The sequence below is a fragment of the Oenanthe melanoleuca genome, chromosome 10 (genome assembly GCF_029582105.1).
Source record: "Oenanthe melanoleuca isolate GR-GAL-2019-014 chromosome 10, OMel1.0, whole genome shotgun sequence".
In the NCBI taxonomy this organism is placed as follows: domain Eukaryota; kingdom Metazoa; phylum Chordata; class Aves; order Passeriformes; family Muscicapidae; genus Oenanthe; species Oenanthe melanoleuca.
The window spans coordinates 14942185-14959486 of NC_079344.1; the positions used below are offsets into that span (position 1 = coordinate 14942185).

At 46.6% G+C, this 17302-nt stretch overlaps 3 protein-coding genes across 3 annotated transcripts in view; all 3 read right to left on the minus strand.

Moving 5' to 3' along the window:
• Positions 1-540: 540 nt before the first annotated feature.
• SELENOS (selenoprotein S) lies at positions 541-6354 on the minus strand. The gene is made up of 6 exons (XM_056499552.1): positions 6240-6354; positions 5975-6109; positions 4377-4483; positions 3474-3563; positions 3316-3391; positions 541-1355 (listed from the first exon to the last, which is right to left on the minus strand). The coding sequence occupies exons 1-6, from the start codon at positions 6319-6321 to the stop codon at positions 1276-1278; spliced, it is 570 nt and encodes a 189-aa protein (XP_056355527.1). The 5' UTR covers positions 6322-6354; the 3' UTR covers positions 541-1275.
• A 326-nt stretch (positions 6355-6680) lies between these two features.
• On the minus strand, positions 6681-12536 carry SNRPA1 (small nuclear ribonucleoprotein polypeptide A'). Its single transcript, XM_056499553.1, has 9 exons — positions 12231-12536; positions 11408-11555; positions 10832-10910; positions 10430-10476; positions 9672-9774; positions 8992-9071; positions 7811-7886; positions 7375-7468; positions 6681-6870 (listed from the first exon to the last, which is right to left on the minus strand). The coding sequence occupies exons 1-9, from the start codon at positions 12310-12312 to the stop codon at positions 6812-6814; spliced, it is 768 nt and encodes a 255-aa protein (XP_056355528.1). The 5' UTR covers positions 12313-12536; the 3' UTR covers positions 6681-6811.
• A 3132-nt stretch (positions 12537-15668) lies between these two features.
• The window catches only part of PCSK6 (proprotein convertase subtilisin/kexin type 6), a 33584-nt gene continuing 31950 nt past the window's right edge, over positions 15669-17302 (minus strand). The window contains exon 21 of the mRNA XM_056499554.1: positions 15669-17288. Within this exon, the coding sequence (XP_056355529.1) occupies positions 17191-17288 (98 nt within the window). The 3' untranslated portion in view covers positions 15669-17190. The remainder of the gene's footprint in view (positions 17289-17302) is intronic.

Here is a 17302-nt window from a genome sequence, read left to right on the forward strand (position 1 = left end):
AACATGCATACAAACAGTGTATTCAAAGTTGACACTCCTTTCTATTGATAAGCACAAATATTCCAGGAGTAAATATTCACAAACAAGTGCTCACACAGCTCTAAGGAGCCACTACTCCTACCCCAATGCCCACAGACCAGCTCAGGAACAGCAACTGGACACAGGGACACTCGTCCTATGCCAACAGGAATTATTTAATTCCTTTCCAAAGACAATCCAGATTTTATTTGTTGCATTTTAGAGAGAAAAATCAAGGGGATGGGATGCTTGGAAAGTTTGGTTATGATGACCAGTTGTTTTCTGTCCTCAGTGCTGGACATACACCAGAAGGATGAACACCACACACTCCTTGCATCCCTCTCTTGCCAGTGTGACACTTCCACTGGCCAGAACCCTCCTCAGCACACACCACCCTCAGCTTTGGTGCTGCACAAGCTGCAGCAGGGTCACCCACCTTGCTTTCTACACATTTATTGCACTAGAACAAATGCCTTCTATAAAAAAGATGCTGTACAAAACCAAGAGATTGCAAATACTAGATTTATGATGTTTGCAGTTATATTTAATATTAATAGTGTCTTGTTTTTACAAAGCAGTTGAAATTAAAAAAAAAGAAAAAAGGGAAAAAAAGGAATAGCAAGAACCTCCTGTCTGCTGTCTAGCATCAGTAATCCTCACTGGTTTGTTCACCATTTATAAGGAAAACATCATTCAAGCTGGCTTGTCACAGAGATTCTTCAGCAATAACTGGTGTTCGGTGCAAATCCGTGGCATTTGTCAGATCACCTGTGCTTTTTCTGAAAGTCCTTCTGCCTACATTCAAGCTGTCTGCCAATGATAATACCCTTCCTCTCCAAATGACTGTGTAAAAGGTAAATCTGGTAACATGTCTGAGGATGGTAAATATCCTCATCTTACTGAGGTAAAGTGACTATAGATAACTAAATTTACCAGAGAGCCCAGACCTCACAATCCCAGATGATTCACCTTGGCTGGAGACTACACCCCCTCTCAACAGAAGAGTGAAAATTAATTGATAATACTGAAATTGCTTCTCTCTTTGCCCTCTCTAAGAGGATCAGGTGCTTTTCTGGTGTAGGATCTGCCAATGCATTACAATTTGGAAACGGTGTAAATCAAACAAAAAAAATGTTTTAAGTTACCATGTGGACTAAACCAGCCCCAAAGGAGTCCCTGTGACAGGCCAGCTGTAGGCAGACAGACAGGGGGTAGGATCAAGGCTGCTAGTGCCAGGGGACACTAGGGACATTAGCCTCATCCACCTGCTGACGGGCCCCGCCGGCCGGGTCTCCAGGAGCACGTCCCTCCTCCTTCTCCAGACAGGGGGTTATAGCCTAGAACACACAGCAGAAATCCACTCCATCAATATTCACCCTCCACAGCCCTTCACCAAGGCACAAGGAACACTAGAAATAGATCTCATAATATTTACACCTTGTTCACACTTTACACACACAGCATTTTAGGGAAAATGAAAGCACAGAGAACATCCAGACTAGAGAGGGTTTTCTTCTTTAAAAGCCACTGCAAAACACTTGTTTTAATTTGATCAAATTGGATTAAATGAAATTGAAATTGATTACCATTTAATTTTTCTGAGTCTGCACTAAAGCTGCAGTGCTGCTCTGCAGGATAAATAGAGCAGCAACAGCAGCTCTTAGAGAGAACTCTGTAGAGTGTATCTGTACTCCAAGAGCCCAAACAGTCAGGAACTTGAAATAATCCTTTATTCCAGTCCTGCAAGGAATACTCTGAAGGTCAAAAGGTAAACCCACTCATTAATACTGCAAAGTATTTTTTTTTAGAGCATTTGAAAAGGCAAACATAGGCAGTAAGGCAAGTACACTTTAGTTGAACATCCTAATGCTGTAACCATGGGAAACTTCATGTCAGGAGAACACATTCAGAAAGTTACAACTTGGCAAACATTTTCAATTTGTTCTGCACAAACATAAGAACCCAAATCCTAGCAGCACTGCTAACCAGGGGCGTTTCAAAGCAACCTGTTCCACTGAAACTCCCAGCATCACCTTCATCTTTGAAATTTGTTTTTCTCATAGCAGCCAAGTTTTGCTTTCTAGCTTAATTGAGCAGCTGAGCAGCACAGATGGTTCTTTCACTCCATGCTGATCTACCTCAGGGGAAGACCTGAGACCTCTAATTCTGTAATTGGTTACTTAAGCAAAGACTTTGCTGAGGATTAAACCAGGACAGGTAGCAGCTGGAAGGGTGCCCAAACCCAGCTGACCTGATCCTGGTTCTCAGCACAGCTGACCCCTGCATTTATCATCCCCCAGGGAGGGAAATATCTCATGACAGAGCTATCAAAGATAGCATCAGACTCACACCCTCATCTTAACAACCTAAGATGAATCAATCACTCATTCCTTCAAATGTCAGGAAAAATACTCAAAAGCAGAAAATCCCAGCACTGCACTATTACTGAGGTTTAGAATGTTTAATCAGGAATCCACAAATTTCAAACATTTAATCAAGTAATTTACTCAGCACTGCATTTTTAGTGGGCCTCACTTCCAGCCTGACTGAGGCTGTCTGGATGATCCACTCCACTACAGAAAATTGTCATTAAAATATACCTAAATTAGCACCTGCAGGTATGGCAAGGGCTGCTGGGCTGAGAGGAGAGGAAGCAGACTGCCTGCATGGCCAGTGAACTGACATGGGCAATGAGAGGCCATAGAAAACACTTCATCCATCAAGATGATTCAGGTGACTGAGTTTAACAGTGAGACCTTCTGGTGTTTTTTAAGATTTTATACATCTACAGGATTTATATGCTCAATAGGTCAGCATTGTGGTATATAAAAAAAAAGATGACATTTTACATAATTTATTTAATCTTCTGAATCTACATAATACAAAGTAAAATATCCTCTTCCTGCATTTAGTCAGTACTACAGGTGCTTTGAAGACAGACCAGACACTAAATTATTTTACTGCACTTATAGAATAATGGGGGGGGTCCCCAGAAATACTGTAAGAATACTGTAAGAATCAGTAATTCTGAATGACAAAAATCTCAGTAAATTATGCCAAAGCCTATTCACAAAACACCTGACACATTCTTTTCCCAGGAAAAAGTCATCCCAAAACTTCCTGACGGCTTTTGCACAAAGGGCAGAGCAGACCAGCTGATAAGAGATAAAGAGCTCCTTTGAAAGGAACATTTTTTTTCCCCCCTTGAAAAAGACAAGGAGTATGTAGAGAGACTGCAGAAACAGCTGGATAAATGACCTGTTCCAAGCTCACAGTGTCTGAGGATTCCATACTCACCACCTCCTCTCAAAGGCTTTTTGTTTGGTTTAGATTTTGGGACTGTTGAGGCAGAGGCACCAGATTCTGCTTCTTGCTGTTCAGAAAAGCAAAAAGTTACTCAATGTGAATTTCAGCTCCCTTAATCACAACTGTGACCTGATTAAGATGGTTGTTACCTGATTCAGTTTCAGGTTTCCTTTGTAGCTTTTTCCTTCCTGCATACTCTCCCACATGGCAATCTTCTGCCTTCGCCTCTCCTCCTCCAGCTACAGAACAAATCAGGATAGAGGCTTAATCTTAAAACTGAGATTTCAGAGCTAACAGAATCCCAGAAACAGCCAAAACAGACTCATCAAACTGTATTTATCTGATGCAGTACCTCTGGGATTATGGAAGAATTTACTCTTTTCATACACCCACATCTCTTCCCCTCCTCAGGATTGTACTGACTGAGTCTGCAGCTTCTTTTGGCCACTTGACACTTTAAAAGATTTTGAAAGTAAAACAGAACCAAGCAGCAAGTTTAAACCCTGAGTTTATGTAAAGTACTAAGTAAAGAGTATTGCATATGACAGTAATTTAATGCACAACATGGGGCTCTACAGAATAAAGAAAAAACTTTTCCTTTGCTTTTAACTACCAATATTACTTGAAGCATCATCTATAAACTGAGGTCTGAGTATCTGACTGCAAAAGCAAAACCAGAAGAGGTGGGATGATGATCAGTGTTATTGCTATGCTGATCACACCCATTTTCTGCACTGCCCCACTCAGCAATTTGCTACTACTCTTGAGCTCAAGCTGTAATTCAGACCCTTAAATTGCAGCAATGCTAAGCTACATTTCTAACACCTATATTTGCCATTAAGAGCAGAACACACACATGTGCCAGCAAAATCCCTCCAGCCATTCACTGCACACACAACTAAGCTCCTGCAGATACAGATTTACCTGTAGGAAAATGAACAGCAGGCCCACAGCAACCCTGGCACACAATTACAGTTTGCTGCTGTCTTTTACAGCAGCAAAGTGCTTGATGACAAATTTATGAGTTAAAAGAAGAAATGCTCTCTGGTTACCTGTCTTTGCTTTTCTTTGTATCTTTCTGCTTGTGCATTCAGTTCTTCTTGCATCCTGAGGCGAGCTGCTGCCAAAGCTTCCTGTCTTCTTACCACCACATCAGGCTCTAGGAAATCAGGAAAGAGTTTGCAAAGCTACTCCAAGTAAATTCTAGATGGTAGTAGATGGTCCCCTCAAAGAATTGTAATAAGGAAAGGCTCACATCTCTCTTGCAGCTGTTTTGCAGAAAATCACAGCTCAAGTTCAGTCCAGCTAATATTTTATAGTCATATGCTGAATTAAATTTCATCATGTTTTACTATTTTAAAGCAATTACTTTAACAGTAATTAATAAGGACTTTAATAAGGACACAAGTGTACCTAACCTTAAAATTTAAACCTCACACTTAAAGGACACTTCCTTCTGTTTCTGAAAGATTTTTTAGATACGAATTAATTCAGAAATATCATCCAGGCTTCACAGGGACCATTTTTACCCACAGAACTTCTTTTACCCAGAAGGATGAGGCAGCCAGCCCACATTCACTCCTACTCCTTCTGGCAATGGGTCCTGCTGGTGTCAGTGCAGCAGTGGATTTAACACCCTCCATCAGCAGAGAAATCACTTACACACATGACACACATCTCAAGAGACACCTGGAGGTCTCAGAAAATCCACACTGAGTCACCACTGCTCTCCATGAGTGGCCTTTGAAGGTCTAAAGGAAAATAATACCCCAAAAAAAGGCAAATGTTGCTCTGTTTTCTTCCAGCAGCTGAAGCATCTCCACATTTGTTTGCCTTATTTTTTGCTACGATTCAGTGATGAATATGAAAAAGAAATGTCAGTGCTTTCAGTAATTTCATTTTACAGGCAGTTTGGGCAATTAAATCACCATTTAATTATCATCACAAAGGAACAGCAGAAGGATAAGGGCACACAAATAAGATTTTACTGGGGCCCCACATCCTGTCATGCCCATGTGCCCAAGGGGTCAGTGCCAAGCACTCATGGATTTGGCAGATCCATGAGCACAGCCTGTGCTTCTCACCAGGATCGTGACTGTGAATTTACAACCTGTGCCACACTCCCAAAGATAATAGAGTGTCACACCCCAAATGTACACAGTCCTGCCAGAGCAGGAACTGGGAAACAGTAACTGGAAGGGAATTATGAATATTAATAAAAATTGAATATTTATAGAAGTATTTTCCCCAGGATTTAGATTTGGGCGTTTTGGTTTTGTTTGTAAGCCTAAAAGTTATTTGATGACTGACAACAGGTGCTTCCAGCCTCCATCCCCTCAGTCCTGCACCACCAAAGAGAAGATATCCCCTGTCCTGCAATGTCCCGCTCCTTCATTTCCCAAACTCTGGGACACGGCTTTTTCTTCAGAATCCTTTAAAAATACTTCCCTTAGCCCAGCCTTTCTCGGCGATCTCTTCAGGGTCAGGATCCGAGAGTCACCTTCCACGGAAACCCCTCACACCCGGGTCTCTCCTGGGCTGTTGCCACCTCCAGACCCCCGTGCGGGTCCCAGCGGCCCCCAGCCCTCCGGCCAGGCCCGTGGGGGCCCGCAGGACCCGAACTCTGGCTTGCAGCGCGCTCTGTACTCACCCTCCGCCGCCTCAGCCGCTCCGCGCCGGCCGCTGGGCCGCGCCGCCAGGCTGCGGGACACCTTCTGCACCAGGAGATACACGGCGACCGCGGCCAGGAGCATGTACCAGCCATAGCTGGCCAGCACCGAGCCCACTGCGACGGGGACAGGCCGGGGGTGAGCGTGGGCCGCACGGCAAGGGGCCCACCCGGGCGGGGGAGCGGCCCCGGCTCCGCGCCTCAGCCCCGCCGCCCCCCGCCCTCAGCCCGGCCCCCGGCCCCTCACCCGTGTGCTGCAGGGCCTCCAGGCCGCCCCGGCCCAGCTCCGGCCCGGGCCCCGCCGCGGGGCCTGCGCCGCCGAGCTCCATCGCCCGCCGCCGCCTCACGTCCGGGCCCGCCCCCCTCCGCCAATCACCGCCCCGTCCGCCACCACCTCACGTCCGGGCCCGCCCCGCCCCGCCAATCACCTCCCAGTCCGCCACCACCTCACGTCCGGGCCCGCCCCGCCCCGCCAATCACCTCCCAGTCCGCCGCCGCCGCCTCACGTCCGGGCCCGCCCCATCCACCGCCGCCCGGAAGCGCCGCGCGGCCGCTGGCAGAGTGCCCGGGATAATGTGTAGCTGCGCCGGCCAATGAGAGAAGGGAGCAGGCGCAAGGCAGCCAATCAGGGTGCGTTAAGCCCCTCCCGTCCCGCCCCCGGCCGGGAAGCGGACGCAGCGCCAGCGGCGAAAAAGGGACCGTTCGTTTATTGAACAGCGAAATGCGCGAGGACGGGGGCGATGGGGCCCCGCCGGGGACACCGGCACGGCCTGGGTCAGGACAGGGCTCCCGGGGAGCGTCGGAGCGGCACAGCCCGGGCTACGATCCGTTTGGCACTGTGTCCTCTTCCATTTCTTCTTCGCCGTCCTCCGATGGGCCTGAAAGGACACATCAGAGTTTTAAGGCAGCTGCTGCAGACGTTCCTGTTCTTTCCCCACCCCTCTGCAGAGCAGTAATAATGGGAAAGGAAAATCCAGGTAGCCCCGATGCACAGAAAAGTGGTGCTATGGCCGGCCTGCAGCTGAGATCCATCTCGGCAGAGCTCCCAGACTCACTGTTGCACCCACACCCCAGGCACTGATGCTCAGCACGGGTCCAGAGACTCCGTAATTAATCTCATTTTGCTAAATAACTGGGATGAACTTTGAAGTCACCCAGTGCAGCAAAGCACCTGTTTGGAACATCACTTTGCAGGGAGTGCAGGCGACAGCCTGGAGCTGCACTCGAGGCCAGGCAGATCACACAGAGCCAGGCATGTGCTCCACAGATGACAAACTCACACTTTTTCTACCCAGCTCCCTACAGGGATCACATAGATCATCAAGGAGCAAGGAAGAGAGGTGGATTCTGTTTAAAGAAGAGTAGCAGAAGTAGAGAGTGACCTGATTTCCGCTCCCTGCCGGGGATCTGTCCCGCCTGCAGCAAGCCCTTCAGCCGCTCCACCTCAGCCAAGGTCGAGGCGTTTGCTATGGCAGTCTGAGAAACAGAGAACTCAGTGAATCCTCACACACCCTGGGTCACACTGCTCAACACAAAACCCAGATTTCTACCAGTTAAGTGGCAATGAACACCTACAAAAGTTCTACTAAATTCCAGTTCTAGAGAATTCTACTAATGACAAATCATTACCTCCACCCTGCCTTGGAAGAACTCTAAGCTCAGGTTTACATTTCATTTAAGTTTTCAAAATACAGGTAGGTAAGAACAAAACTTACAGAAAAAGAACCTAAACCAAAGTCAGGACACACTGATCTATTTGTCTGAACAGCACAAGGGAAATGTTTGTTCACTTTGGATCTTTTCTCCTGACATATTTACCTTAATTGCCTCCACATCCCCTGGGGAGGGCCCTGTTTTCTTTTTGTCCGTTGGCAGACCAGCCCCTGGATTGAAGCTTCAAAAGGAAAACAAAGAGCTGTTACACTTTTTGAAGAATAGCTGCTTCTCTTAACTTGAAATGCTTCCAAACTAGGTTTGAAAGCATTTCATTCCATCAAGTGTAGTATCTTATCTTTGTTAACAAACTGATACAGTGAAGAATTGCCTCCTTCAGAAACACCAGCACCTTGTCCTCACTGTCCCATTCCCCCCCACCTTTTCATCTGCTCAGAGGCAGATCTTAACTTTATTAATCAGGCAGTTGACAAAAGCTCTTCAATTTGGATGTTGTTGAACACTCAGCTGGTCTGTTGCCATTACAAAAGCAGGGTGGATAAATAAAGAGTAACTGAAAATGGGTTTTCTGTTCTCATGTGTCAAATGTGATACTACAACAGCCAAAAGTAAAGCCTACACTAAACTGGAATTCATCTTCATGGTTAAAAGGTTTGCTGCTGCTGCTGCTTTAAACCTGCTTATTCTAAAACTGTCACAGACCTGAATCCCACTCACAAACTCAAACTCAAATCCATCTATTGTAGTTTTAAATGCTAAATAAGTTCAAGACATTTTTCTATTTAACCATGAATTTAGAAATGCTGTTGCCACACATGATCTGAATTCTTATTACCAAATAGGCTGATCAAAACATATGATGCACCATTTAACAATTAAACTAAATAAACATATACTGTAATAGCTTATACTGTAACAGCTTAATTAAAGATTTTCATTTGTATTTCATCTCCTAACTGCAGCAGACCTTACAGTTTATTCCCTGGCAAAACAAAATAATTAATTTACTAATCATGTAGGAGAAAAAACTCCACCAAACACAAATTAAATAATGGCCACCTCTCTGCAGTTAAATAACAATATAAAATTAGGGTTTCCTGCTTGTTGAATCCACCTTGATCAAGTTATCTCTTTCAGAAATATTTCTGAGATGTATTCACCACCATCCAAAACTTGGGGTGCTTGCACAAGGCACTTCTGGCTCCCAAAGCTTTTGAGGCATCCTGCCAGCAGCTGGTATTTCAGTTTTCTGCCTGATACTGCACACAAAGAAAGTGGTGTTTCTGAAGGAGGATGCCAGTGTAAATTTGTTTGTTTTATCTTACGTTTTTGCTCTCCTGGCAATATCCTTTGCAAGCTGTGCACCCCGTTTGCCCTTGAACATTTTCTCTGCCTCCTGTCGCTCCTACAGCGATACCACACACACACACAAAGTTAATTTGAGAACATCACAGTTTGCAAAGCTTCTGTCTTGGCCAAGAAAGACACTTTGGCTCATCCTCATCAGTGAAATTGGTACATGGAGACCAGATGTAAGAACAAGCAGATAAACATTGCCCAAACACTCAAAGATGTATCAACATCATGCTCTTAATTTTAAGAGCTCTTTCCCACACTCATTCCCCACCCAGAGCTGAGCGCTGTGGTGTTTGCTCATTTCTTTCTACAGAGGTGTCTCCTACCAACACCACAGGGACAGAAAAGAGTAACACTGAACAAAGGCACTAAAACTTAATTAAACATAATTAAATACATTATATCCTTAACAGAATGAAACCACAAAAGAAAACAATGAGAGCATTGTAGAGCCACTTACAGAGTTTCAATAAAATTTACAACCATGGCAACAAGATCACTGTTAGTAGTGAATTTTTAAGAATGAAAAAAAAAACCAAAAAAAACCCAAAAAAAACAAAAACAAAAACAAAAACAAAAAAAAAAACCCCCAAAAAACCCCAAAAAACCCCAAAAAACCCAAACCGAAATCAAAAGCAAGCAGACTTACTTTGAGCTTTACTTTTTGAAAATCCAGAACTCTGACCTGGGGAACTTTATGAATTAAATATAATCTGTAATGTTTCTTATTTGTTACAGGATTCCTTAGAACGCTGTGAAGTAAATAAAGGTTATAAAGAGGCTCTTAATACAAAATATTTAAAATACACTTGCATTGAAATATATTAATATACTTGAAATGCATTAATGTACTTCCTGCTGTGACCATGAAATAAGCCTAGTGACAGTTCCTTCATATTATGGAAACTATAGGAAAAACTTGCACTTCAGCAATTCAGTAGATTTAACTGAAGGATGACATAAAGAACAACCTCAAAATAATCATAATACTACCCCAAAAATAACTGAAACATCACTCCTCTTATCTGGACACTGATCAACTGAAAAATCACAGAATAAACTGTGTTTCTTTCAAATGGAATATTATTGAAAAGTCCTTGTTTGCATGTATTTTAAGGTTTTTTTATCAACAGATTAAACCATTTGGTTTTAGGTTCTTAAAGGTTCACTTCAGCACTTATGCATTGGTTTATAGAGATGTTACATCTCATTATCCCAACAGTCTGTCAGTGATATAAAACCTGATACATTAATTACCAGATGTTTATGAAGAGTAGAGGAAATACTTTATCAATTCAATTTTTAGACATAAAGGATCTCTCTTAGCTCATAAAAAGCAAAGGGCCAGGCCAGCAGCAGAGTTCAAACACCAGAGGAAGAGCAACTTTTCTTTTTGGGATTACATACCTCAGGTAAGTCAATGATTTAATGGTTGATAACGGATCCAGCTCACCCTGGGTAAAGGGAGCACAGCAAGAAATTTTAAGTATTTTTAGAAAAAAAAAATCAAATATTTGAAAACAAAGTTCCTGAAGTCATATCTATTATAGAGATTAATTAAATTACTGCAATTATTTTAATAGGAAGACCACTAAGCTTTGTGACTGCTGTTCTACTGCATGATGCAAATCATGTTCATTAAAGCATGTACACCATTAACTACTGCCAAAACTGTAGGATATTACTCTAAAGAGAAAGAACCAACTATTACCAGAAGGATATGGCACAGCTCTGAGGAAAATGGTTAATTAGAGAGACGAAAACCACAAATTTTAAGCTTGTTTAGCTTTATCCTCCATCATATCTTACCAGTTCAGCAATGTTGTTGTTGGTAAGAATGAGCTCTGTGAGGCTGGGCAGAGCCTGTTCCAGGTTCTCACCAATCCGACTGAAGAACAAGAAAAAACAAAGGTTTAATTTAGGGCAGGAATTAGCAATGGTGGAAATACACAGAGAAACACAATAGCACAGAGGATCTCCCTGAGAACAATCCAGTCTGACACTGGTAGAAGTTTGGGTGAGCATCCAAAACACGTTTCTAATAAAGCTGGCAATAAATCACTGCAAGAATATTAGATGCAATATGAGATTTAAATCCATTCCCTTGAAGGTATCCCTTTTTTCTGTCTTTATGGAGCTGATTATTGAAATCCAAAGATCTGGCCAGGTCCCAAACTCTGCATCTCATTGTCCTGGCTGAGAAACACTGATTTTTGCACTGAATGAGGAAGGAAACTGAAAGAAGGCTCACAGTGCTCAGTGCTGATCTTATTGCCTGAAACAAACCCTCCTGCACCTACCCAGCACGGAAGACACACACACACCTCTCCCAAGAGCATCTTCCTCTGCCCCAGGGTGCCATGAGGCCAAAACACAGCCCCTTACCAAATCCTGTTGTTATTCATCAGAAGCGTTTTCAGCCTCCGCAGCAGGGGGAACCCGTCCAGTTTGCGGATCTCATTGTCAGAGAAATCAATGGCATCAAACTGGTCTAGAGTGGCACCCAAGTTCTCAATTACAGGGATTTTATAGCCTGGAGAGAGAGTGCAAGGCAGGGATTAGATGGTGCCCACAGCAGAGCAGACCAAAGCAAAACCGAGTGTGTGGGGGCATATCTGGATGGACAGAGGATGCTGATAAGTCTCAGACAAAACACCTCGGGATCACCTCTCCTCCACACCACTCCCAGACCAAACTCTCCCCCTCAAACCCAACAACCCTCATGGCTTTTTCAATCCTTCTTCCTCCCCCTCAGCCTGTGTGTGTTCTCCGAGCCAAACTCACCTTTCTGGCACATCCCTCGTGCTGGAGGCATATCTCAACCCATCACCACATTCCTCCCACATTTCCCCCAATTTCCCCTTCTTGGTGGTAGGCACGAGACTTATCTTTAGGCTCCCTTCCAAACTGAACCATTCTACCATTCTGTAACTCACTCCCTCACATCCCCCGCAGCTTCCGAAGCCACTGGAGCCCCTTTCACGGCCCTTCATCCCCAACCCCGCGGCTTCCCCGTCCCGCTCCGGCACCTCCGGCCACGAAGGGAGCCAGGCCCCACTGCAAGATCCGAGCCCCATCACAGCCGGGATCCATCACTGACCACCCCAGGCCCCACGCACAAACACACACCCGGCCCCCGGCCCTCAGCCCTCATGCCCGCCCGCCCCGCTCCCAGCACAGCCCCCCTCGCCCCGCGGGGCCCGCGCACCGCGCAGGTCGAGCTCCCGGTCGCGCACGGCGTTGGTGTACTGTGCCGCCTGCTCGATCAGCTCCGCCGTGAGCTTCACCATCGCGACACACGGCGAGAATCGGCGACACACGGAGACAAACGCAGACACCGCACGCCAGGCCCCGCCAGGCCGCGCCGCGCAGCCGCAGCACCCCGCGCTGAGCGCCGAGCGGCGCAGGGCGCGCAGCCGAGCGCCGAGACAGCGAGCGGCCGGACCGCCCCTCCTGAGGGCTGGTACAGCCCCATCCCTGCGTTCCGCTCCTCAGGGCTGGTACAGCCCTATCCCTGCGTTCCGCTCCTCAGGGCTGGTACAGCCCCATCCCTGCGTTACGCTCCTGACGGCTGATACAGCCCCAACACCCATCCCTGCATTCCCCTCCTCAGGGGCCCATACAGCCCCCAACACCCAACCCTACATTTCCCTCCGATACAGCCCCTAACATCCATCCCTTCATCCCCCTCCTGAGGGCTGGTACAGCCTCCAACACCCATCCCTGCATCCCCCTCCTCTCCGGGCCAGCTCCCAGCCCCACGCCTGAGCCCCGGGTCACAGGATCAGAAGGGACTTGGCTTTGCCGTCAGCAGTGCCCTACAGAAGCACAGATGCCACCACAGCTTCCCTCCCACCTTCTGGTGTTTGCAGGCACAGATTTATCCAGGCAGAGCAGGAGCACACTTCATGGCGTGGCTGGTGCTTCCCTTCGGACAGAGCCGAGTTCAAGCTCTTGCTGCTCCCCTCCTGCTGCAGAGCCAGGGCACCTTCCACAACAACCACAGCTCTCGGTGCTTCCCGTCCATCCCAGCAGCAGCTCAGCCTTTGCTCCTGGACATTGTGTTGCCCGTAAGCAGCATCCCCCTGCAGGATTCTCTGTCACTTCCATATGCATTCCTGGTCTCAGAGGTGCTGTGATGGGCTGGGAACACCCCACAAGCTGCAGCATGACACACACATCATTTATCTGTGAGATAAAATGTGCTTGCCAATGTCACTACATCCCCCTTACTGGCTTTAGGAATTTGGGGAACAGCAAGGAAGAGCTGGGAGTAGCCCTGGGGGAGCAGAGGTGGCTCTGGCTGCTGTGTCTGGCCAGAAAATCTCTCCCAGGTCCCTGGATCTGAGGTTGGGGCACTGCCTGGCACCACTGGGAAGGGCTCAGCTGATGGGTGAACAACAGTGCAGGTGACTGGACTGAAAGTGACATGTAAAGGGACACCCCCAAACCCTGCCGAATGTCACCAAGCCAATACTTCTGGGGAAATCCTTCCCCAGCCTTCAAGGCCCACAGAGCTGGACAAGGAAGGATGATTTCTCTCTCCACTGCTATCAAGGAAGGATATTTTTTTGTGAGCCATGACATTTCTGTGAACCCAGAAGATGTGATAACAGGCTAAACACTGCAGCCACACTTGGCACTGCACAGGGATGGCTCATGATTTTCTTCTGGGAGCTTCTCAGGGCATCACCCCAGGCATGATGCCTGGCTCAGTCCCCAGACCGCAGCATCAGAGCTGGCCCTGCCAGGGACCAGCTGGGCTCAGGCAGCTCCTGTGCTCCCTGCTGTGAAAACTCCCCCACCAGAGCTGTATGGGAAAGCACAGAGTCAGGTTTTTATAACAGCTGCATTTGTTTTATAACATAGGAGGGAGCAAGAACAAGAGGGAGCTGTCACAAGAAAAAACCCAAGAATTAGCAGCACTGTTGTACGTGACTCAGGCATCATGCAGCGTTCAAGACAACAGAGACTTTAGTCATTTCAGGCAGTTCTTATAAGGAGACTCTTTCCAGCCTCCTGGAAAGCAGGTCCTGCCTCTGACAAGGCCAAATAAAACACGGACCTGTCTCCCTTAGCACAATACATCTGTTTGCCTCAGCTCTACAGCCACAATAGAATTGTAATTGCGAGCAGATGGATTCTGGGTCTCAGACGCTGCACACAAGCTCTCGACAGTCCTTTCTTTGCAATGGAAACTCAAAGCAATGATTTTTAAGATCTGTGTTCCCCACCTGCCAACTGCACAATGGCAGATGGCTGTGGCTGCAACCCCAGGGCCAAACTGCAAACGAGGAGTCAGACTGCGCTAAGATTTTCCAGAAAACAGCTATTATAGATTTGGCTTTGGTGCCAAGAGACAAAAAAGAAATGAGCTTTAATAAATTGCCTAAATATGCATTTATCTTGAAGACACAGCCACTTTGATCCTATGAGCATACCAGTCAGACTTTAATAGCTCCAAGCAAGTATTGCAACAGCTTGGAGAAATAATCTGAATTTTATTACTTTACAAGAATGATTTCTGAGGGAAACGCTGGAAGCTGATGTTGTTGCATGAATTCAATGTGCAGAATTTGTTTTTCTTTCCCTGGCAGGCGAGAAGGCAGCAGAAAGCAGGATAGAGCTGGGACTGCTGGGGACTGGTCGTCTTAAATTGCATTGCCTTCCCCAGTGCGTATTTTAAGTTATATCAAGATGTAGGAGTAAGCATTTTCCTTTCTTTGTAGCATTTCAGTACATCTAAATATACCAGGAAGCAGTATTTAGAGGCAGGCTGCTATGAGCCAGGGAACTGGAAGGCTGATCCACAGCTCCTGTTTTTTTCACTAACACAGCAGGAGAAATGAAGTTTGGTATTTTCCAACCAAAGGAGCAGAAGCCAGGAGTGTGTCACCCCAGTTCTGACCTCTGGTTTGGCCTGAGACTGAAAGGGAAATCCTGCAGCAGGAGAAGGAATCACTGTATGTGATTAATTCACATCTTTTGATGAATGTGAAGACCAACAAAATGCAGGAGCCCACAGCTGCACATCTCTGAGAAAGAATCTTCCCTTGTGGGAGGGCTCCATTCTTTTCTTTCTTTCCTCACTTAAAAACCTCAGCTCCAGATATCCAGACACTACCCTGGGCACTTGGCCTGTGGTTGTTGCAAAACCAACACGACAAACAAAGGGTTCCCTCCAGCTCTCTCCATTCCCCACCCACACCAGAGGCTCCTCTCCTTCCCAGACAGCCAACAGGGAACAGTGGCCCCGTGGTTCCCAGCTGCTGGGAACTGGGCGGTTCAGGATGCCCCTTGTGTGGGTGGGAAAGGGGAACAAGCGCTTCTGCCAGCTCATCCAGGACCCCCCACACTGGAGAACACAGCCACTCTTGCTGCAGCAAAGCCCTCAACTCCAGTAAGATGGCCCTGGGTGCACCAGCCCAGCTTGGCACAGGGCAGGTATTTGGGATTTGGGTTTCTTCTGGAAGGAAAAGACCTTTATGACAACAACAGTGAGGTTTTTGCAAATGCAGCTCATTGTTCCTGAGCATAGGTGCTCTGAGCTGAGCAAGAGCTGCAGCCAGGGGAGCTGCTTTGTCCAGCAAAGGACGTGCAGTGCCTCCAATCAGGGCTGCATGAATTTGGAAAAAGCACAGATTCATTTGTCAGGGGAGATCAATAGTTTATTAACTTAAAGATCAGTTCACCAAAGCTCCATCTTTCCTTGGATTTTGTCCAGGCAGGTGAGGGCTGGAGACAGTGTGGCTTTCTCCTCCCCACCTGGCTGAGGTGAGCTCTTGTGGGCAAGCCCAGGCAGGGCAGGTGTCGCTGCAGCTGAAACCAAGCAGGGATTATCCCAGCTCCGTGTGGAACTGGTGACAATTTGTACTGAGAATTTCACTGGAGAAAAGTTCAACTCATTAAAACTATTAACAATGAAAATCAGAACATGCAATGTAGGAAAGTGTTTACATACATCTGGTGCAAAGAGTGGCTTTGCAGGGTCAGAGAGAAGGAATAAGACACAAAAGGATACCCCACTCCCATATAAAAAATAGTCCACAGAGAAAAAAAAAAAGGATTGTATAAGTTATTTTTTAAAAATCTGTAAAACAACATAGCCAAGGATATTTTAAACACAATTATATAAACACCACATGACTTACTATTAAGAGAGAGCGTGAAAAGGTTTGTTTCAGGGAAGGGTTTTGTAGAATTAAGTTTCCTGGCTGGATCCCTGGAATGTCTCATTTGGGAAATAGATGCCCAAGAAAAATCACTGTCATGAACAGGAGGATTTTGTGAGAGAGAAAGGGGTGTACCCAACAAAACAGGGGGAGGATCATAACGCAAAATGCCAAGAAAGATTAATTGGGACAACATTTCGTTTAGAGGAAGGATTTAGCTTGTTCAGAACTGACTTAATCAGCAATGTACAAGCAGTTCCAGGAAGGAAATACATTTCATGGTAAGGCTGGTCCATATGGACAACCCCCCCCAAAACCCTACGACTCTTTGTAGGCACACGGGTTTTGCCTGGCTGCAGTTACCTGCTGGGCTGACACACCTGCAGAGCCACGTGGGGCAGCTCTGGCTTTGGTCCTCAAACCTCCAGTTATTGCCACGGGCAGAGGGAAGCAGTGAGCGACCGAATCCGAACAGGAGTGCCGGGCTGGGCTGAGGGGCCCCGCTCCGGAGCCGCCTGGTTCATCGTTTTACCTGTGTACAGAGCACAGCGCTGCAATGCAGGTCTGCATCAGCTGGCACCTGGCACAAAAGGGCACCAAAAATGAGCCACCGTCGGCTCTTTCCTCGCAGGTGTGTGAAGTCCTGCCTCCCTTGTGGCGAGGGCTCCCTCATCAGTAGGATTTCTGCGAAGAACCAAGCGTGTGTACATGGATCATGCATTGGTCCCTGTTCACCAGGAGTGTTTGAGAGTGTTAATATCACCACTTGTCTGCTGCTTCCAGGCCTTGATCACTCAGGGTACGCTCCAATCTCTGCTTAACATATTGCTATAGAAACGCGCCGACAGTGATATTAAAGCTATCAAACTTAGAGCGAATGCTTGACAGCACCATGTAAACTCTCCCAAAGCTGAAAAAATAAACTTTTGTCCTAAACATTTGGCAAAACTGGGCTGGCAGTCAGTGGAAGTCCTGGATGGATGCAGCCGCTGAACTTTACCCGGCCATAAGACACGTCTGACAGCAGAACTGCACAAACAGCTTCTTTTCACAGAGCTTGTTTGATTTCACCATCTCACAGAAAGTCTTGTCAGCTGGGAGGCCGGGG

Bases quoted from the DNA above. Each gene is read 5' to 3' on its own strand.
- SELENOS (XM_056499552.1), bottom strand. From the start codon at position 6,321: ATGGAGCTCGGCGGCGCAGGCCCCGCGGCGGGGCCCGGGCCGGAGCTG. The intron at 6,110-6,239 runs GTGAGGGGCCGG...TCCCCGTCGCAG, and splicing joins GGAGGCCCTGCAGCACACGG to TGGGCTCGGTGCTGGCCAGC. The intron at 3,564-4,376 runs GTAACCAGAGAG...TTTGTTCTGTAG, and splicing joins ACAAAGAAAAGCAAAGACAG to CTGGAGGAGGAGAGGCGAAG.
- SNRPA1 (XM_056499553.1), bottom strand. From the start codon at position 12,312: ATGGTGAAGCTCACGGCGGAGCTGATCGAGCAGGCGGCACAGTACACC. The intron at 7,887-8,991 runs GTAAGATAAAAC...TTCCTTTTGAAG, and splicing joins ATTGCCAGGAGAGCAAAAAC to CTTCAATCCAGGGGCTGGTC. The intron at 6,871-7,374 runs GTCACTCTCTAC...GTGTCCTTTCAG, and splicing joins CGGCAGGGAGCGGAAATCAG to GCCCATCGGAGGACGGCGAA.